General features: G+C 45.2%; 1 protein-coding gene across 2 annotated transcripts in view; it reads left to right on the forward strand.

Annotated features, from left to right (window-relative positions):
* The window catches only part of frmd3 (FERM domain containing 3), a 444455-nt gene that overhangs the window by 223468 nt on the left and 201889 nt on the right, over positions 1-19098 (forward strand). Inside the window, exon 3 of one of the 2 annotated variants that reach the window (XM_070861449.1) lies at positions 4610-4652. In XM_070861449.1, the coding sequence (XP_070717550.1) occupies positions 4610-4652 (43 nt within the window). Of the gene's footprint in view, positions 1-4609; positions 4653-19098 lie in introns of those variants that run through there. The other variant, XM_070861518.1, reaches the window with a different exon arrangement.

Genomic DNA, 19098 nt, shown 5'->3' on the forward strand with positions numbered 1-19098 from the left:
GTTTTGAGTGTCCTTTTCATTAGCAGCTCTGCGGGTAGAACCCCTGTGAGCGAGTGTGGTCGGAATCTGTAGGCCAACAGGAAGCGTGATAAGTGGCTTTGTAGGGAATCCCCTTGGATTCTGAACATCCCCTGTTTGATTATCTGCACTGCTCGTTCTACTGGCCATTTGAGGCCGGCTTGAACGGTGCCGTTTTGACATGGTTAATTCCATTGCCTGCCATGAAGTCCTGGAATTCAGTGCTTGTGAAGCACGGGCCATTGTCGCTAACCAAGATGTCCGGTAGACCGTGGGCGGCGAACATTGCCTGTAGACTTTTTACCGTGGCAGAGGATGTGCTTGAATTTAAAATGTCACACTCGATCTATTTGGAGTAGGCATCTACTGCAACCAAAAACATTTTTCCCATGAAAGGACCTGCGTAGTCCACATGGATGCGTGACCAAGGATTGGCGGGCCATGGCCAGGGGCTAAGGGGGGGCTTCCCTGGTCGCATTGCCCAGCTGGGCACACGTGTTGCACCTGCGAACACAAAGTTCCAGATCTGCGTCTGTCCCTGGCCAACAAACGTGTGACCTGGCAATTGCCTTCATCATGACGATGCCCGGGTGCTCATTGTGGAGTTCTCTGATGAACACCTCTCTGCCCATCTGGGGCATGACTACGCGGTTTCCCTACAGTAGGCAATCGGCCTGAATCGAGAGTTCATCTCTGCGCCTGTGAAATGGTTTAAATTCCTCAGGGCATGCCCTGTACGTAGCTGCCCAGTCCCCATTCAGGACACATTTCTTGACGAGAGACAATAGCGGGTCTCTATTTGTCCAGACTTTAATCTGACGGGCAGTCACGGGTGAGCCTTCGCTTCCGAAAGCTTCAACAGCCATGATCATCTCAGCAGCATGCTCGGTAGCCCCTTCAGTGGTGGCTAGTGGGAGCCTGCTGAGTGCATCGGCGCAGTTTTCGGTGCCCGGTCTGTGCCGAATTGTATAGTCGTAGGCGGCTAACGTAAGTGCCCACCTCTGTATGCAGGCCGATGCGTTTGCATTTATGGCCTTGTTATCGGCCAAAACGGACGCTAGGGGCTTGTGATCTGTCTCCAGCTCAAATTTCCTGCCAAACAGGTACTGGTGCATTTTCTTTACCGCATATACACATGCGAGTGCCTCCTTTTCTACCATTACCTAGCCCCTTTCTGCCTGGGACAGACTTCTGGAGGCATAAGCTACCAGCTGTCACTGACCCTTGACATGCTGCAACACACCCCCGACATCATAGGACGACACATCGCACGTTAACACAAATTTCTTACATGGGTCATATAGCGTTAACAGATTGGTGGAACATAACAAATTGCGTGCTCTATTAAAAGCCCTTTCCTGGCTGTCCCCCCAGACCCATTCACGACCTTTGCGTAGGAGCACGTGTAGCGGCTCTAGCAGCGTGCTCAATTTGGGAAGAAAGTTACCAAAATAGTTCAGGAGCCCCAGGAACGAACGCAGCTCCGTCGTGTTACGGGGTCTGGGTGCTCTCTGGATCGCTTTTGCCTTGGGTGCAGGAGGGCTGATCCCGTCTGCTGCTACCCTCATCCCCAGGAATTCTACCTCTGGAGCTAGGAAGACGCACTTCGCCTTTTTCAGTCGCAGCCCTACTCGGTCCAGTCTGCGTAGCACCTCCTCCAGGTTGTGGAGGTGTTCTTCAGTATCGTAACCCGTGATGAGGATGTTGTCCTGAAAAACCACCATCCCTGGAAACGACTCGAGGAGGCTTTCCATATTTCATTCGAAGATCGCGGCGGCCGAGCGAATCCCGAACGGACATCTGTTGTACTCAAACAACCCCTTGTGTGTCGTGATGGTGGTCAGCTTGTTCGACTCACTCGACAGCTCCTGGGTCAGGTAAGCTGAGGTCAGGTCCAATTTGGAAAAAAGTTTGCCACCGGATAGCGTCGCAAAGAGGTCCTCTGCTCTCGGTCGAGGGTACTGGTCTTGGAGTGACACCCGATTGATGATGGCCTTGTAATCACCACATATCCTGACTGACCCATCCGCCTTGAGCACCGGCATAATCGGGCTCGCCCAGTCACTGAATTCAACTGGCGAGATGATGCCTTCCCTCAGCAGGTGGTCCAATTCGCCTTCTATCTTTTCCCGCATCACGTACGGCACCGCTCTGGCCTTGTGGTGTACTGGCCTGGTGTCCGGGTTTATGTGACTCATTACCTTAGCCCCCATGAAAGTGCCAATGCCGGGTTGAAATAATGAGTCAAATTTGTCCAGGATCTGTGAGCATGATACTCGCTCCACAGAGGAAATTGCATTGACATCGCCCCATTTCCAGTTCATGACAGCAAGCCAACTCCTCCCCAGTAGTGCGGGACCGTCCCCCGGGACAACCCAGAGTGGCAACCTGTTCTCCGAATCTTTGTGGGTCACGACTACCGTGGCGCTGCCTAGCACCGGAATGATCTCCTTTGTGTATGTCCATAGCTGTGCGTCAATCGGCGATAATTTTGGCCTCCTGGCCTTGGACGCCCACAACTTTTCAAACTGTTTGATACCCATCAGGGACTAGCTGGCCCCCGTGTCTAGCTCCATTGATACTGGGATGCCATTGTGGAGCACTTTCATCATTATCGGTGGCGTCCTGGTGTATGAACTGTATACGTGCTCCACATGAACTCGCTGAACTTCAGCTTCCAGCGATTTCCCCCAGCATTAATTTCTGCAGGTATTTTGCTCTTCTCTGCAAACTCCGGCTGAGTGTGTGCCTCCACGCCTCCAACATGAGCTGTTGTTGGAAACAAAAGGTCTCTTGCCAGTCGATCGATCATTACTGCCCCTGTGATTGTCCTTGAGTGCGCCATTAACAGGTGTTGATGGCCCCATTACTGGCCGCATTGTTGCTTGCAATGGCATGAATCGCCGTTCAGTTTGCCATTGTCTCTGTCGAACTCTCCCTCTGGGTTCGACAACATGTTGAGTCATGCCCGATTGCCCTTGTCTGCCTGGAGAACTGAGTGCTGCTTTAACAATGTTGAATCTCTGTCCCAACCATTCCTTAACACAGTACCTCTCGTCTGATCTGCTCGTGGCCATGCTCGCGTGGTTTAAATCCCAGTTTCTTGTCGCCATTGATACGTCCTTACTATACAGTATAAATGCACACGAAGCCCATGCTTGAGAGAAGGTCAGTCTGTGACCTGTCCTTTATTCCTTCGCACTCAAGTGATGGAAGTGGGTGGAGCTTCCCCTTTTCTACCTGAAGGTGCAGGTTAGGAGTGTCTCCCAGAAGTTCACCACCTAGTGGTCATTGTTCTCACAGTGTACAACTTAGGTCAGATTATACATGGGTTACAATGCTGGTTGAATACATGACAGACCCGAGACTTAAAATCGAGTCCATTGTTTCAGGGTGAGGAAGGTATTGCAAGTAAGAAAGAAAAGAAAAACTTGCATTTATATAGCACCTTTCATGACCACCGGACGTCTCAAAGTACCTTGCAGTCAACGAAGTACTTTTTGAAGTGGAGTCATTGGAGTAATATGGGAAACTTTCTGTTCTTTATTTGTAGTTTACATTCCAGCTCACGACATTGAGATTATTGGTGGACAGGTGAAGAGCTCTTTAGAGGAGGATATTAAAAATACTCTTCCTGGCTGCATAAAATGCTCCTGCCCCTCCGGGATTGTTTCCCCCTATCTAATGCCACTTCTAGCTCACCTTCATGGAGAGCCACCAGCTTTCCTGCCCTCTCCGGATCGGTGAGCTGTCTGCAATGCTCTTTCAACTGATAGCTTTCTGTGCATATTAAAATGAGGGCTTTGAATAAAAACAGATCCAGTGGGTGTAGCAGACATCCCATCCCCCTCCTGCCTAATGTACACAATAATTAAAAATCCCAACCCTACTAAGTTTGTTTTATATAATGTGAAACTGACTGCTGTTAAAAAATAAAATAATTGTTTTTCTACCTTCAAGTTTCAAGAAATTGTTTTTGAATTTTTATGAAAGAAATAACTAAGTGACTACATCTTTTTTACTTTATTGCTATTTTTGACCTTTTCTTCCATCCAGGCTGATTCGTATGATCAGACCTCAGATTCCGGCCGAATTTTGTTTGAAGCATATTCAAATATAGTTAATAATATTGTTTAAGCATCCCATCATCACCTCTACTCCATCCCCACTCCATAAGATGTCATGCTGCACATTTGCTGTATGTGTTCTGGCCAGTAATGTAGCTGAGTGCTGTTAAAACTCAGCATGAATATGATAGTCAGGTTAGCATTAAAACCAAAAGTATTTTGAAAGTAGTATTGTAACTAGGAAGCTACTATGATTATTTAATATTCTTTCTAATTCCTCCAGAAACACGAGATTCTTTTGTCTTGACTGCATTTGAAAATTGTCATTTGTTTGGTATGTGTACAGTAACTGCTGACCAAATAATTATTTGTTTTGTAGACTCACATTCCGAAGTTTATGCAACTGAACCTTTGAGATTCATTAGCATTATATCACACAGCACAAAGCAATCTGTGTGTGAGAGAGAGAGAGAGCGAAAGAGAGATGTAATATTGACTAATTATCTCCAATTTTTATTTCATAGCATTGGCTGGAACCCAACAAGTCAGTTGTGAAGCAAATGAAATGTAAGTTTTGACAGATTTTTTCTTTGTAAATACAGGTTGAAAATGTCGAAAGTTCTATGTACATCAGACTTACATTATACTCTGGCATTATCAACCGATTGAGAGAAATGCTGGCAAATTCAGATGGATTTATGTCATGCAATTCAGTTGTGATACTGTTTGGTGATGGGTCATTTTTAACTACTGCCTCTCTGTTTCTGAGCTGGTTGCACCATATGTGTAAGTTATTCATTTTCTAGTAGGAGTGGAGTACCTTGAAATGATTTTAATTAAATATGACAATTAAAAGTCCTTTAATTACATCCATAATCACTAGTGCTTTGTACAGCCATCATAGGAACATCTTATGAGGTCTACACTGGACTAGCAAACACATTTTGGCTGGGAAACATAGAAACAGAAAATAGGAGCAGTAGTAGGCTATTCGGCCCTTCGAGTCTGCGCCGCCATTCAATATGATCATGGCTGATCCTCAATCTCAACACCATATTCCCACTTTTTCCCCATTCCCCTTGATGCCTTTTGTTTTTAGAAATCTATCCATCTCCCTCTTAAATACATTCAGTGATTTGGCCTCCACAGCCTTCTGTGGTAGAGAATTCCACAGGTTCACCATCCTCTGAGTGAAAAAATTTCTCCTCATCTCCGTCCTAAATTTCCTACCCCATATCCTGAGACTGTGACCCCTTGTTCTAGACTTCCCAGCAAGGGGAAACATCCTCCCCGCATCCAGTCTATCCAACCCAGTCAGAATTTTATACGTTTCAATGAGATCTCCTCTCATTCTTCTAAACTCTAGTGAATACAGGCCTAGTCGACCCAATCTCTCCTCATACGACAGTCCTGCCATCCCAGAAATCAGTCTGGTGAACCTTCGCTGCACTCCCTCTATGGCAAGTATATCCTTTCTTAGGTAAGGAGATCAAAACTGCACACAATACTCCAGGTGCAGTCTCACCAAGGTCTTGTATAACTGTAGTAAGACATCCTTGCTCCTGTATTCAAATCCTCTTGCAATGAAGGCCAGCATTGTGATGGTTTCTGGCGCGAAGTGGGTAATGCGCCTGCAACGCACACCTGAAGAAAAAGATCCAAGACATGTTGGAAATTGGGCCTTGGCTATCATCGGCCATTCCAATGCAACTTGCCGGTCGTGGCACTCTCACAATTGGATGGCTAGGACGAAGAGCCAGCCCGCAGATAGGTCCTGGGGAAAGGGAGGTAAACAAATGGGAGGTGTGAGTGTGGGCTGGCAGCGGCTCTCATCATTGCTGTGGATCCAGGAAAAAACTTACCTGCTCTTTGGAGGCCTCCAGTGGTCATTTTAAGGACCCTTGGTTAGGCTGCTGTAGACCCGGAAAAACTTAAGTGGAGTATGCATGGCACTTTGCGCTTGAAAGTTGTTGGCTCTGAATTTGCCAGCTGGTCCACCTCCAGGAGAGATGGGGTGCAGGATATTGCGACTGGAAATTGTTTCCACCGACTCCTATTTATGCCCAGAAATTGAGTGCGACGGGAGACCAATTGCTTCCCCTTTTATCTATTCCTTGGCAGAGGTTTTTTAAGTACTAGTGTTTCTCCTCTGTATTGCTCATGGTGACTCTGATGTCATGCTGTTTCGAGGGTGAGAGGAGCTACTATGCATTGGTGCCAGTTCCCCCGTATTATCAGGTGCAGATACCTGAGGCCTTTTATATGCCCATTGTGTAATGTGACCCTGAAGTGCTTTGAATATTTGAAGCCTGTGCACACAAGTGGGCAAGGCTCATTACAGCCTACTGTTTTACATGAATGAGAGATCCTTCCCATAGTATGATCAGGGGACATGAATGCCACTCAATGGGCTGATTTCCTGCATAAAATGGGTGCTGCTAGGCAAGGTTGTTGCCTTCAGCTGGATTCTTGTTAAAGGTACATTGCTGTTCTTGCTGTATACAGTCTGTTGGACAGAAATGCTGCATATATGTGAGGGCATGAATGAATAAATAAGGAGTTAAGCAATGAAAAGCAAAAGATATTAGACATATGGGGCGAAATTGCCCTGCGCCCCGATTGAGGGTGGTAACTATCTGGGGCCGGGACTTTCTGCACCTGGCATAGAAGTCCTGCACTTGCCGCTGAATTGGGCTTACCGCCCCTCAAAGGAAGCAGAGTGCAATCTTACGCGCTCCGCTTCCTTTCAGACGGTTACCGGGGTGCTACTGGGGTGCTGACGCACTTCAACGCTCCTTCCCTTTGCTTAAAGGGGAGGGCCACTGCACACTCTGAAAGGCCACTGATGGCCCCCACCAGGGCAGCGTGCGACTGGGCATGCAGCCCGGCACCCAAAACGGAGTGCCGGGCTGCACGATAGCAGCCCAAACCATGCTAGGGCCAGCATTGTAGAGCACCAGAGGGTTGGCAGTTCAAAAAAAGATGCTGGCCCGGGGCGCTGGCACCCTCCCCTTTAAGGAGCGCCCCGAGAGCAGATGTTGGCCAGGCGTTAACATCCTAGCTTCGCTTCCCACAGAGCAATTTCCCTCGTGGGGCGTTAAGGGGTCACCATGCACGTCAATGACGTCATCGCCGGTTGCACGGCGGCCCGGGACGCTAACCGCGGGGTTGCCATGGCAGCGCCTCTGCAAACTACCGGACAATTTCCCGGGCGGCGGCAGCACCCTCCCCCGGCTGAAAAGTCTCATCCACCCTGTTAGCGCCCCCTGGAGGCGCTAATGGGTCTTTAAAAATGGTCAATTCCACCCCCATAAACATTACCCTTTCCCATGCCCTCTATTGCATCCATGCCAAGAGGTGGACTGTTCATGTGGGAAATCAGGTGATTTCCAGAGTGCCCCAGTGAATGGTTCCATAGTCCACAGCTCTGTACTATCGGTGCCCTCTCTTTTCCTTGGGAACCCAGAGAATCTCATGCCCTTTCAGGAAAGCCAGTCTACTTCTGTCTATGTCCATAATCTTGATGGCCTCTCTAATCTTGATGGAGTTAAGGAGCTGTCGGAGAGGAATTCCTGGGCTGCCTCTGATTGCTGGGTGCCAACTGGCTAGACTTAAGACAAGTCCACTGTTTTAGGTCTGGAAATGTGCATTCTGATAACTAGCCTTGTCTGTGCAGGCCAGTAATACACATCCACTATTACTGACCTGTATGGAGTTAATTTTAACTTGACAAATTCGTTGTTACCAGGACAGTAATGGCCTTAAAATGGGATTGGTAGCCTAATTGCTCCATTAACATCGACGTTCTGCTCACTGACAATTTTATGGGGTTGTGCAGAAAGAGCACCTGCTTGCTTCAGGAGGTGGGCCTCATTTAGAATGCAAATTGTGGTATTATGACATACATAGGACCCCGATTACCATTTTCGGACCGAGCTGGTCGGAGCGAGCATCGTGCACCCTTTGTCCAATTTTACTAGTGATACAGCCAGAGATGTCCTGAAAAAAGAAGTTTAAAGTTATCTTGGGGTGGTCAGAAGAAACAGGAACGCTCCATGGGCCCCACAGAAATAATTTGGGTCTCTGCTGTCCTGGGTTACTTCTCCAGGTGCAGAAGTCTCGCCTCTCACGAGAAATTGGGGTTACTGCCCCCAGAAAGAAGTGGACGCTAAACCAAGTGCTCCACTTCCGTTCTGGGACGGTAGAGGAGCGGAAGCCTCGGGAGCGGGGAGCAGCGCTACGCACTGGGCTGCGTAGTGCTGCCGCGTTGGGGGGGCTCTTCCTGGAATTAAAGGGAAGAGCCCAAGCTGCAAACTCTGCAAACCGGGGAGTGGGGGTGCCACGATCACAGCCCGCATTCAAGCAGAGTGCCGGGCTGACCGATCATGGCATGGATTCCATGTCCAAAGTGCCAATGGGGCGTACAAAAAAATCGTCAATTTTGTTTAGGCACAGCCGGCCACCTCCCCTTTAACTTTCGCCCTGCGAGCGGCCGTCCGCCTGGTACGTGTCCCCTGAAGCTGCCGGTGTCATCGCCTGGTGCAACTTCAGGGATTGATACGCAATTTAGGGCCCGGGATGTGGCGCACGGTGATGACGTCTGTATCGCCAGCACAACAGAGTGGGGCGCTATGTGTTACCGCTGCTGTTAAACTCTCGCCGAATTTAGCGGGAGTCGCTAGCAGCGCCACGCCTGATCGCAAAATCGTTTGCGCCCCTGACTCTGGATCAGTTCCTCTGGATTGGAGGGTAGCTAATGTAACCCCACTTTTTAAAAAGGAGGGAGAGAGAAAACGGAATTATAGACCGGTTAGCCTGACATCGGTAGTGGGGAAAATGTTGGAATCAATTACTAACATAGAAACATAGAAACAGAAAATAGGTGCAGGAGTAGGCCATTCGGCCCTTCGAGCCTGCACCACCATTCGATAAGATCATGGCTGATCATTCCCTCAGTACCCCTTTACTGCTTTCTCGCCATACCCCTTGATCCCCTTAGCCATAAAGGTCATATCTAACTCCCTCTTGAATATATCCAATGAACTGGCATCAACAACTCTCTGCGGCAAGGAATTCCACAGGTTAACAACTCTCTGAGTGAAGAAGTTTCTCCTCATCTCAGTCCTAAATGGCCTACCCCTTATTCTAAGACTGTGTCCCCTGGTTCTGGACTTCCCCAACATCGGGAAGAATCTACCCGCATCTAACATGTCCCGTTCCATCAGAATCTTGTATGTTTCTATGAGATCCCCTCTCATCCTTCTAAACTCCAATGTATAAAGGCTCAGTTGATCCAGTCTCTCCTCATATGTCAGTCCAGCCATCCTGGGAATCAGTCTGGTGAACCTTCGCTGCACTCCCTCAATAGCAAGAATGTCCTTCCTCAGATTTGGAGACCAAAACTGAATACAATATTCCAGGTGAGGTCTCACCAAGACCCTGTGCAACTGCAGTAAGACCTCCCTGCTCCTATACTCAAACCCCCCAGCTATGAAGGCCAACATACCATTTGCCTTCTTCACTGCCTGCTGTACCTGTATGCCAACTTTCAATGACTGATGAACCATGACACCCAGGTCTCATTGCATCTCCCCTTTTCCTAATCTGCCACCATTCAGATAATACTCTGTCTTCGCGTTTTTGCCCCCAAAGTGGATAATCTCACATTTATACACATTATACTGCATCTGCCATGCATTTGCCCACTCACCTAACCTGTTTAAGTCACCCTGCAGCCTCTTAGCGTCCCCTTCACAGCTCACACCGCCACCCAGTTTAGTGTCATCTGCAAACTTGGAGATATTACACTCAATTCCTTCATCCAAATCATTGATGTATATTGTAAAGAGCTGGGGTCCCAGCACTGAGCCCTGCGGCACTCCATTAGTCACTGCCTGCCATTCTGAAAAGGACCCGTTTATCCCGACTTTCTGCTTCCTGTCTGCCAACCAGTTCTCTATCCACATCAGTATCTTACCTCCAATACCATGTGCTTTGATTTTGCACACCAAACTCTTGTGTGGGACCTTGTCAAAAACCTTTTGAAAGTCCAAATACACCACATCCATTGGTTCTCCCTTGACCACTCTGCTAGTTACATCCTCAAAAAATTCTAGAAGATTTGTCAAGCATGATTTCCCCTTCATAACTCCATGCTGACTTGGACCGATCCTGTCACTGCTTTCCAAATGCGCTGCTATTTCATCCTTAATAATTGATTCCAACATTTTCCCCACCACTGATGTCATACTTTCTCTCTCCCTCACTTTTTAAAAAGTGGTGTTACATTAGCTACCCTCCAGTCCATAGGAACTGATATCGAGTCGAGACGGTTGGAAAATGATCACCACTGCATCCACTATTTCTATGGCCAGTTCCTTAAGTACTCTAGGATGCAGCCTATCAGGCCCCGGGGATTTATCGGCCTTCAATCCCATCAATTTCCCTAACACAATTTCCCGCCTAATAAGGATATCCTTCAATTCCTCCTTCTCACTTGACCCTCGGTCCACTAGTACTTCCGGAAGGTCATTTGTATCTACCTTCGTGATGACAGAACCAAAGTATTTGTTCAATTGGTCTGCCATTTCTTTGTTCCCCATTATAAATTCACCTGAATCCAACTGCAAGGGACCTACATTTGTTTTCACTAATCTTTTTCTCTTCACATATCTGTAGAAGCTTTTGCAGTCAGTTTATATGTTCCCGGCAAGCTTCTTCTTGTACTCTATTTTCCCCCTCTTAATTAAACCCTTTGTCCTGCTCTGCTGAATTCTAAATTTCTCCCAGTCCTCAGGTTTGCTGCTTTTTCTGGCCAATTTATATGCCTCTTCCTTGGATTTAACACTATCCTTAATTTCCCTTGTTAGCCACGGTTGAGCCACCTTCCCCGTTTTATTTTTATTCCAGACAGGGATGTATAATTGCTGAAGTTCATCCATGTGATCTTTAAATGTTTGCCATTGCCTATCCACCGTCAATCCTTTAAGTATCCTTTGCCAGTCAATTCGAGCCAATTCACGCCTCAAACTATCGAAGGTACCTTTCCTTAAGTTCAGGACCCTAGTTTCTGAATTAACTCTCCATCCTAATAAAGAATTCTACCATGTTATGGTCACTCTTCCCCAAGGGGTCTCGCACAACAAGATTGCTAATTAGTCCTTTCTCATTACACATCACCCAGTCTAGGATGGCCAGCTCCCTGGTTGGTTCCTCAACATAGTGGTCTCGAAAACCATCCCTAATGCACTCCAGGAAATCCTCCTCCATTGCATTGCTATTAGTTTGGTTAGCCCAATCAGTATGTAGATTAAAGTCACCCATGATAACTGCTGTACCTTTATTGCATGCATCCCTACTTTCTTGTTTGATGCTGTCCCCAACCTTACTACTACTGTTTGGTGGTCTGTACACAACTCCCACTAGCATTTTCTGCCCCTTGGTATTCCACAGCTCCACCCATACCGATTCCACATCATCCAAGATAATGTCCTTTCTTATTATTGCATTTATTTCCTCTTTAACCAAAAATTCCACCCTGCCTCCTTTGCCTTTCTGTCTATCCTTCCTAAATGTTGAATACCCCTGGATGTTGAGTTCCCAGCCTTGGTCACCCTGGAGCCTTGTCACTGATGCCAATTACATCATACCTGTTAATTGCTATCTGCGCAGTTAATTCATCCACCTTATTCCAAATACTCCTCGCATTGAGGCACAGAGCCTTCAGGCTTGTCTTTTTAACACAGTTTGGCCCTTTCGAATTTTGCTGTAATGTGGCCCTTTTTGCTTTTTGCCTTAGGTTTCTCTGCCCTCCACTTTTACTTTTCTTCTTTCTATCTTTTGCTTCTGCCTCCATTCTACTTCCCTCTGTCTCCCTGCATCGGTTCCCACCCCCCTGCCATATTAGTTTAACTCCTCACCAACAGCACTAACAAAAAGATGTAATAGCAGGGCATTTGGAAAGCAGTGACAGGATCGATCCAAGTCAGCATGGATTTATGAAAGGAAAATCATGCTTGACACATCTAGAATTTTTTGAGGATGTAATTCATAGAGTAGACAAGGGAAAACCAGTGGATGTGGTGTATTTGAAAAGCTTTTGACAAGAGATTAGTGTGCAAAATTAAAGCACATGGTATTTGGGGTAATGTAGTGACGTGGATAGAGAACTGGTTGGCAGACAGGAATCAAAGAGTAGGAATAAACGGGTTCTTTTCAGAATGGCAGGCAGTGACTAGTGGGGTACCGCAAGGTTCAGTGCTGGGATCCCAGCTATTTACAATACACATTAATGATTTAGACAAATGAACTGAATGTAATATCTCCAAGTTTGCAGATGACACTAAGCTGGGTGGCAATGTGAGCTGTGAGGAAGGTGCTAAGAGGCTGCAGGGTGACTTGGACAGGTTAGGTGAGTGGGCAAATGCATGGCAGATGCAGTATAATGTAGATAACAGTGAGGTTATCCACTTTGGTGGCAAAAACAGGAAGGCAGAATATTATCTGAATGGTGACAGATTAGGAAAAGGGGAGGTGCAATGAGACCTGGGTGTCATGATACATCAATCATTGAAAGTTGGTATGCAGGTACAGCAGGTGGTGAAGAAGGCAAATGGCATGTTGGCTTTCATAGCGAGAGGATTTGAGTATAGGAGCAGGAAGGTCTTACTGCAGTTGTACAGGGCCTTGGGGAGGCCACACCTTGAATATTGTGCACAGTTTTGGTCTACTAATCTGAGGAAGGACATTCTTGCGATTGAGGGAGTGCAGTGAAGGTTCACCAGACTGAATCCCGGGATGGCAGGACTGACATATGAAGAAAGACTGGATCGACTAGGCTTATATTCACTGGAATTTAGAAGAACGAGAGGGGATCTCATAGAAACATATAAAATTCTGACAGGATTGGACAGATTAGATGCAGGAAGAATGTTCCCAATGTTGGGCAAGTCCAGAACCAGGGGTCACAGTCTAAGGATAAGGGGTAAACCATTTACGACCGAGATGAGGAGAAACTTCTTCACTCAGAGAGTTGTGAACCTGTGGAATTCCCTACCACAGAAAGCTTTTGAGGCCAGTTCGTTAGATATATTCAAAAGGGAGTTAGAAACATAGAAATTTACCCTGCAGAAGGAGGCCATTTTGGCCCATTGTGTCTGCGCCGGCCGACAAAGAGCTGCACGGCCCTTCGTCAGCAGCTCTAAAGGTGACGTACAAACCCATGAACAAAGACGGAAAGGCAAAGAGCACCCAGCCTAACCAGTCCGCCCCACACCACTGCAACACCCCTTATATTAAGAACATCTACACTCCACCCCAACCGGAGCCATGTGATCTCCTGGGAGAGGCAAAAACCAGATTAAAAACCCAGACAAATTGAGGGAGAAAAAATTTGGGAAAATTTCTCTCCGACCCATCCAGGCGATCGAAACTAGTCCACGAGATCACCCTGGCCGTATTCTATTCCCTGCAGTACTTACCATCATATCTGCTCCGTCCAACAAAAGTTCACCTCGTCTAATCCAATTACAAGCTCTCGGTCCGTAACCCTGCAGGTTACTGCACTTTAAGTGCCCATCCAACCATCTCTTAAAAATGGTGAGGGTTTCTGCATCCACCACTCTTCCAGGCAGTGAGTTACAGATCCCCACAACCCTCTGTGTAAAGAAGTCCCCCCTCAAATCACCTCTAAACCTTCCACCAACCACCTTAAAACTATGCCCCCTTGTAATAGCCCCCTCCACCAATGGAAATAGACTCTTACTATCCACTATGGCCAGGCCCCTCAATATGTTGTACACCTCAATGAGGTCTCCTCTCAACCTCCTCTGTTCCAATGAGAACAAGCCCAGCCTATCCAATCTGTCCTCATAACTAAGATTCTCCATTCCAGGCAGCATCCTAGTAAATCTCCTCTGCACCCTCTCGTGCAATCACGTCCTCCCTATAATACGGCGACCAGAACTGCACGCAGTACTCCAGCTGCGGCCTAACCAAAGTATTATACAATTTAAGCATAACCTCCCTGCTCTTATATTCTTTGCCTTGGCCAATAAAGGCAAGCATTCCGTATGCCTTCTTAACCACCTTATCCACCTGGCCTGCTACTTTCAGAGATCTGTGGACAAGCACTCCAAGGTCCCTTTGTTCATTTACACTATTAAGTGGCCTGCCACTTAATGTGTATACTTTTCCTTATTAGCCCTCCCAATGTGCATCACCTCATATTTCTCTGAATTAAATTCCATTTATCACTGCTCTGCCCACCTGACTAGTAGATTGATATCCTCCTGCAGCCCATGACTTTCCTCTTCATTATGAACCACACAGCCAATTTTAGTGTCGTCTGCAAACTTCTTAATCATACTTCCTTTATTCAAACCTAAATCGTTGATATATATCACAAAAAGCAAGGAACTCAGAATTGAGCTCTGCAGAACCCCAATGGAAACTTCCTTCCAGTCACAAAAACATCCATCTATCATTCCCCTTGCTTCCTACCTCCAAGCCAATTTTGGATCCAACTTGCCACTTTGCCCTGGATCCCATAGGCTTTAACCGTCATGACCATTCTACCATGCGAGGCCTTATCAAAAGCCTTGCTAAAGTCCATATATACTACATCGTACGCACTATTCTCATCGACCCTCTTGGTTACTGTCATGTATGTAACCTTCATGTAACTGTAACCTTCATAACAACACTGCATACCGTATACACCTAAGAAATGCACACCTTGACCACAGGGGGTGAACTCTTCACCTGGTCATCCGGGTATATAAAGGGAGGTCCCCCGCAGGGTCATCACTTCTTGGTGCTGTGAATAAAGGTTCAGGTCACAGAGTGACCTTGTCTGTAGAATGTGCCTCATTTCAATTTAAAATACTGTGTGAGGACTTTACAGTTACCTCCTCAAAAAATTCAATCAGGTTAGTCATGCACGATCTTGCCTTAACAAATCCGTGTCTGTAATTAATCCTTGCCTATCTAAATGCAGATTTATCCTGTCTTTCATGATTTTTTCCAATAATTTTCCCACCACTAATATTAGGCTGACAGGCCTGTAATTACTCGGCCTATCCCTTTCTCCCTTCTTAAACAAGGGTACTACATTAGCAGTTCTCCAATCCTCCGGCACCATGCCCATACCCAAAGAGGATGGGATAATGATGGTCAAGGCCTCTGCTATTTCCTCTTTTACTTCGCTCAACAACCTGGGATGCATTTCTTCCGGGCCTGAGGACTTATCTACTTTCAAAGCTGCTTAATACTTCCTCTCTCATGATATTTATTTCATCCAGAATATCACACTCCTCCTCTATAGCAGTATCTGCATTACCTCTTTCCTTTGTGAAAACAGATGCAAAGTATTCATTAAGAACCCTACCAACATCTTCCGCCTCCTCACAATCATAGTCTCTAATAGGCCCTACCCTTTCCTTAGTTACCCTGTTACTCTTAATATATTTATAGAACATCTTAGGCTTTTCCTTAATTTTACTAGCCAAGAATTTCTCATGCTCCCTCTTAGCATTCCTAATATCCTTTTTAATTTTACCTCTTATCCTTCTATATTCCTCTAAAGATTCTCAAGTATTCAGCCGTTGATATGTGATATGTCCCTTTTTTTCTTAATCCTACCCTGTAAGTCCCTAGACATCCAGGGAGCTCTAGAATTATTTTTCCCAGCTTTTTTCTTTAAGGGCACATGTTTGGCCTGAACCTTTCGGATCTCCTCCTTGAATGCCTCCCACTGTTCCGACACCGATTTACCCACAAGTAGCTGTTTCCAGTCCACTATGGCCAAATCACTCCTTAACTTAGCAAAATTAGCTTTTCCCCAATTCAGAACTTTTATTCCAAGCTTATTCTTGTCCTTATCCATAACCAACTTGAATCTGACTGAATTATGGTCACTGGCATCCAAATGCTCCCCCACTAATACCCCTTTAACCTGCCCAGCTTCATTCCCCAAAACTAAATCCAAGACCACCCCCTCTCATGTTGGGCTTGCTACATACTGACTAAAAAAGTTCTCTTGATTGTATTTCAAGAATTCCGCACCCTCTATGCCCTTTACACTAAATTTGTCCCAATCAATGTGGCCCTTACAGCTAAAGGGATCAAGGTGTATGGAGAGAAAGTAGGAATGGGGTACCAAAGTTGCATGACCAGCCATGATCATATTGAATGGTGGTGCAGGCTCGAAGGGCCGAATGGCATACTCCTGCACCTATTTTCTATGTTTCTATGTTAAGGAAGGCACAAATGACCCATATTTCTGCCCCTAATGAATGCTTCCACATAAAACATTAACCTTGCCTTTTTGACTGGTTATGAAGTTCCAGCATTTCTGTTGGCATTTCAGATTTTCAGCATTTGAATTTTTTGTTTTCATCTCTAGCTATCACTTGAATAAGAATACTATAAATGCCCAATGTGCAACTTTACATTAGATCTTACAGTAAGCGTTAGGTATATAATTGGAAACATTTTTAGATGAACAATAGTTTAGTATTAAATAAAATGGAAATATTCAGCATGTCAGGCAGCATCAGAAGGGTCATCGACCTGAAATGTTAACTCTTTTTCTCTCTCCACAGATGCTGCCTGATCTGCCAAGTATTTCCAGCATTTTCTATTTTTATTTCAGATTTCCAGCATCTGCAGCATTTTGCATTTGTAATAGTTTAGTATTTCCTTTTTAAGGAGTATGGATGTGCTAAAGACAAGTTAGTCCAATAAAATGGTAATGTCTAGTTTACTACATTTAGGTAGTAGGAAAAAGCCTTAATTGAAAATGACAGTAAAATATGAAACATGGGAAAGGTACAAAGGTACAGAAAGCTCTAAACACCATGTAGGTTATATTTGTACAGCTTTTTACATAATTAATTTTATCTTGAACTTGCTTCTTCACCATTTGTGTGCTCCACAAGAACCAAGACGTGAAACCAAGGTTGCCTTTTGCCAGGTGGGTGTGCGAGTGAAATCTGCACCATGTTGCTTCCTTGTATTGTGGACACTGACATGATATTTTAAAGCAGTACCTTTATACTTGGTCTTGCACTGTTAATAGCCGTTTTAAAGAGGTAAGTTATTATATATCAGATGCAAAATAGTAGCCTTAGAACAGATTGTTTTCAGTTAAAATTTAAACATGGTTCTATTAAGTAATCTAGGCATTACGATTTTAAAATTAAAATAAATCATGTATAATATTTACTTCTCATGAGCATTAGTAGCGAAATTAAACATAGATTACTAACAAAATCATCTCTGTGCCCCAATTTCACAATTCTTTCCTAAAATATACTAGACCTTCTCTAGCAGGTTATAAAATAGGAGATACTATTTTTGGATGTTGGCTCTGAACGCCTATGTTTTTGCCCATACCAATTTGACGGGTGGCGCACTTGCGGCTCAGAACAAACGTGCGCTTCTTGCCTGCTATATTGGAGGCTTAGTAAGTTGCGCAGTCGAATTACTAGGCCAGTGTGCTAACTGTCTCATTGGTGCTTGAATCTGCTAATTACTTAAAGATAAGGAGCAGGAACTAGAGTAGTAGGTTTGATGCAATATATAATACAACAGGGGTAAGGTTCTAAAAGTACTGATAGTCCTCTGATATCTGGCCTAAATGGCCATTCTTCATGTGTATGCCTAGATTTTGAGTGTTAGTGGCCTGCTGAACTTTGGGGGGATATAATCCTAATCCTATCCTCATCCAATGCTGACATAGGCACATCTTCCAGCAGGGGGAACTGGATAGTAATCAGGATCAAATTTTGAGCTTATTTTCCCCTCCTGGAGAATACTGCATGAAATTGTAGTGACCTCTGTTACAATTTGGACTTCCATCACTCTTAACTCATGCTCATAACAAAAAAGTCGTTTCCATATCAAACCCACATCTATGAACTAAGACTTGAAACTGATGAATGATGTGAATGGGTCTAACAATATTCCTGTCCACCATCTTGTGCATTGGAGGCTATGTGGACTAATCACCATGTTCTCCTGTCCACTCAAAGCAGTAGATATTACACTGTGAGATTGTATGATTCAGGTTAAAAGGAATAGTTGAAATTATTTACAAATTAGATAATTACACTGAAGTAGAAAACATACAGCAAATAACTAGTAGTACAATATTTGACATACCCAATATTTCAACTATTCTAAAAAATAACAGCACAGGATCTTTACAGTTCATTCGAGAATCTTTTAACTGAATCTCTGATGGAACATGATGTGGCAAAGGTATCTATGGAGCCTCTCTAGGCTGCTTCTGCTGGAAACGGGCAAAGAGCAGAGAACTAGAGATAGCAGTAAACCTACGACTTTTACAATTCTTTTGGGCCTCTAAAGGGAAGATTCTCTTCAAGATCAAGGAGATTCTTAATAATCTGTCAACCTGTATTAATTATTTGACCATTCAAGTAGATGAGGTGTGATAGTCTGTTAAGTTTCGTGAGCACTTGGTTGTAATCATATTAAGTGACCTGAGGTAATGTCTGATACAATTGACTTATAAATACAAACAGTACTGTCAGTGCAGGAAACTGGCAGTATCAGGTGGCCTGCATGGAAGTGTGGATATTGCTAGACAGTGTTGGATATTGGCTCGGAATTTGCAGTCAGCAGCGAAGCGAAAGTGTTCGCTGCTGGCCCTGAAGTATAAGGATCTCGCGATCCCTGTGTCGAGAACTTTGGGTTTTCCAACATTCAATTCAAATCAACGAAATATAGTGGGGATCCCCTTGTCTGAACTGCTGTGACCTCAACAGGCTGTCTAAGCAGCCAATCAAAATGCATAATTCTCACAAACGGCGAACAAGGAAGTGAGTAAGCTCTTAAAATTCTAAATTTTAAAAAATGTTAGAGGGTGCAAAACAAAGATTAAGGGCTGGATTTTAGGCTTTTCTGTTTTCGGGGTGAAAAAGGGGATGGGGTGTGAAAGTTACCAGCCGGGAATAGTTTGCGCTTTGGTAAGGAAGTTTCGGCATCTGGG

The sequence above is a fragment of the Pristiophorus japonicus genome, chromosome 1 (assembly GCF_044704955.1).
Source record: "Pristiophorus japonicus isolate sPriJap1 chromosome 1, sPriJap1.hap1, whole genome shotgun sequence".
Taxonomy (NCBI): Eukaryota; Metazoa; Chordata; class Chondrichthyes; family Pristiophoridae; genus Pristiophorus; species Pristiophorus japonicus.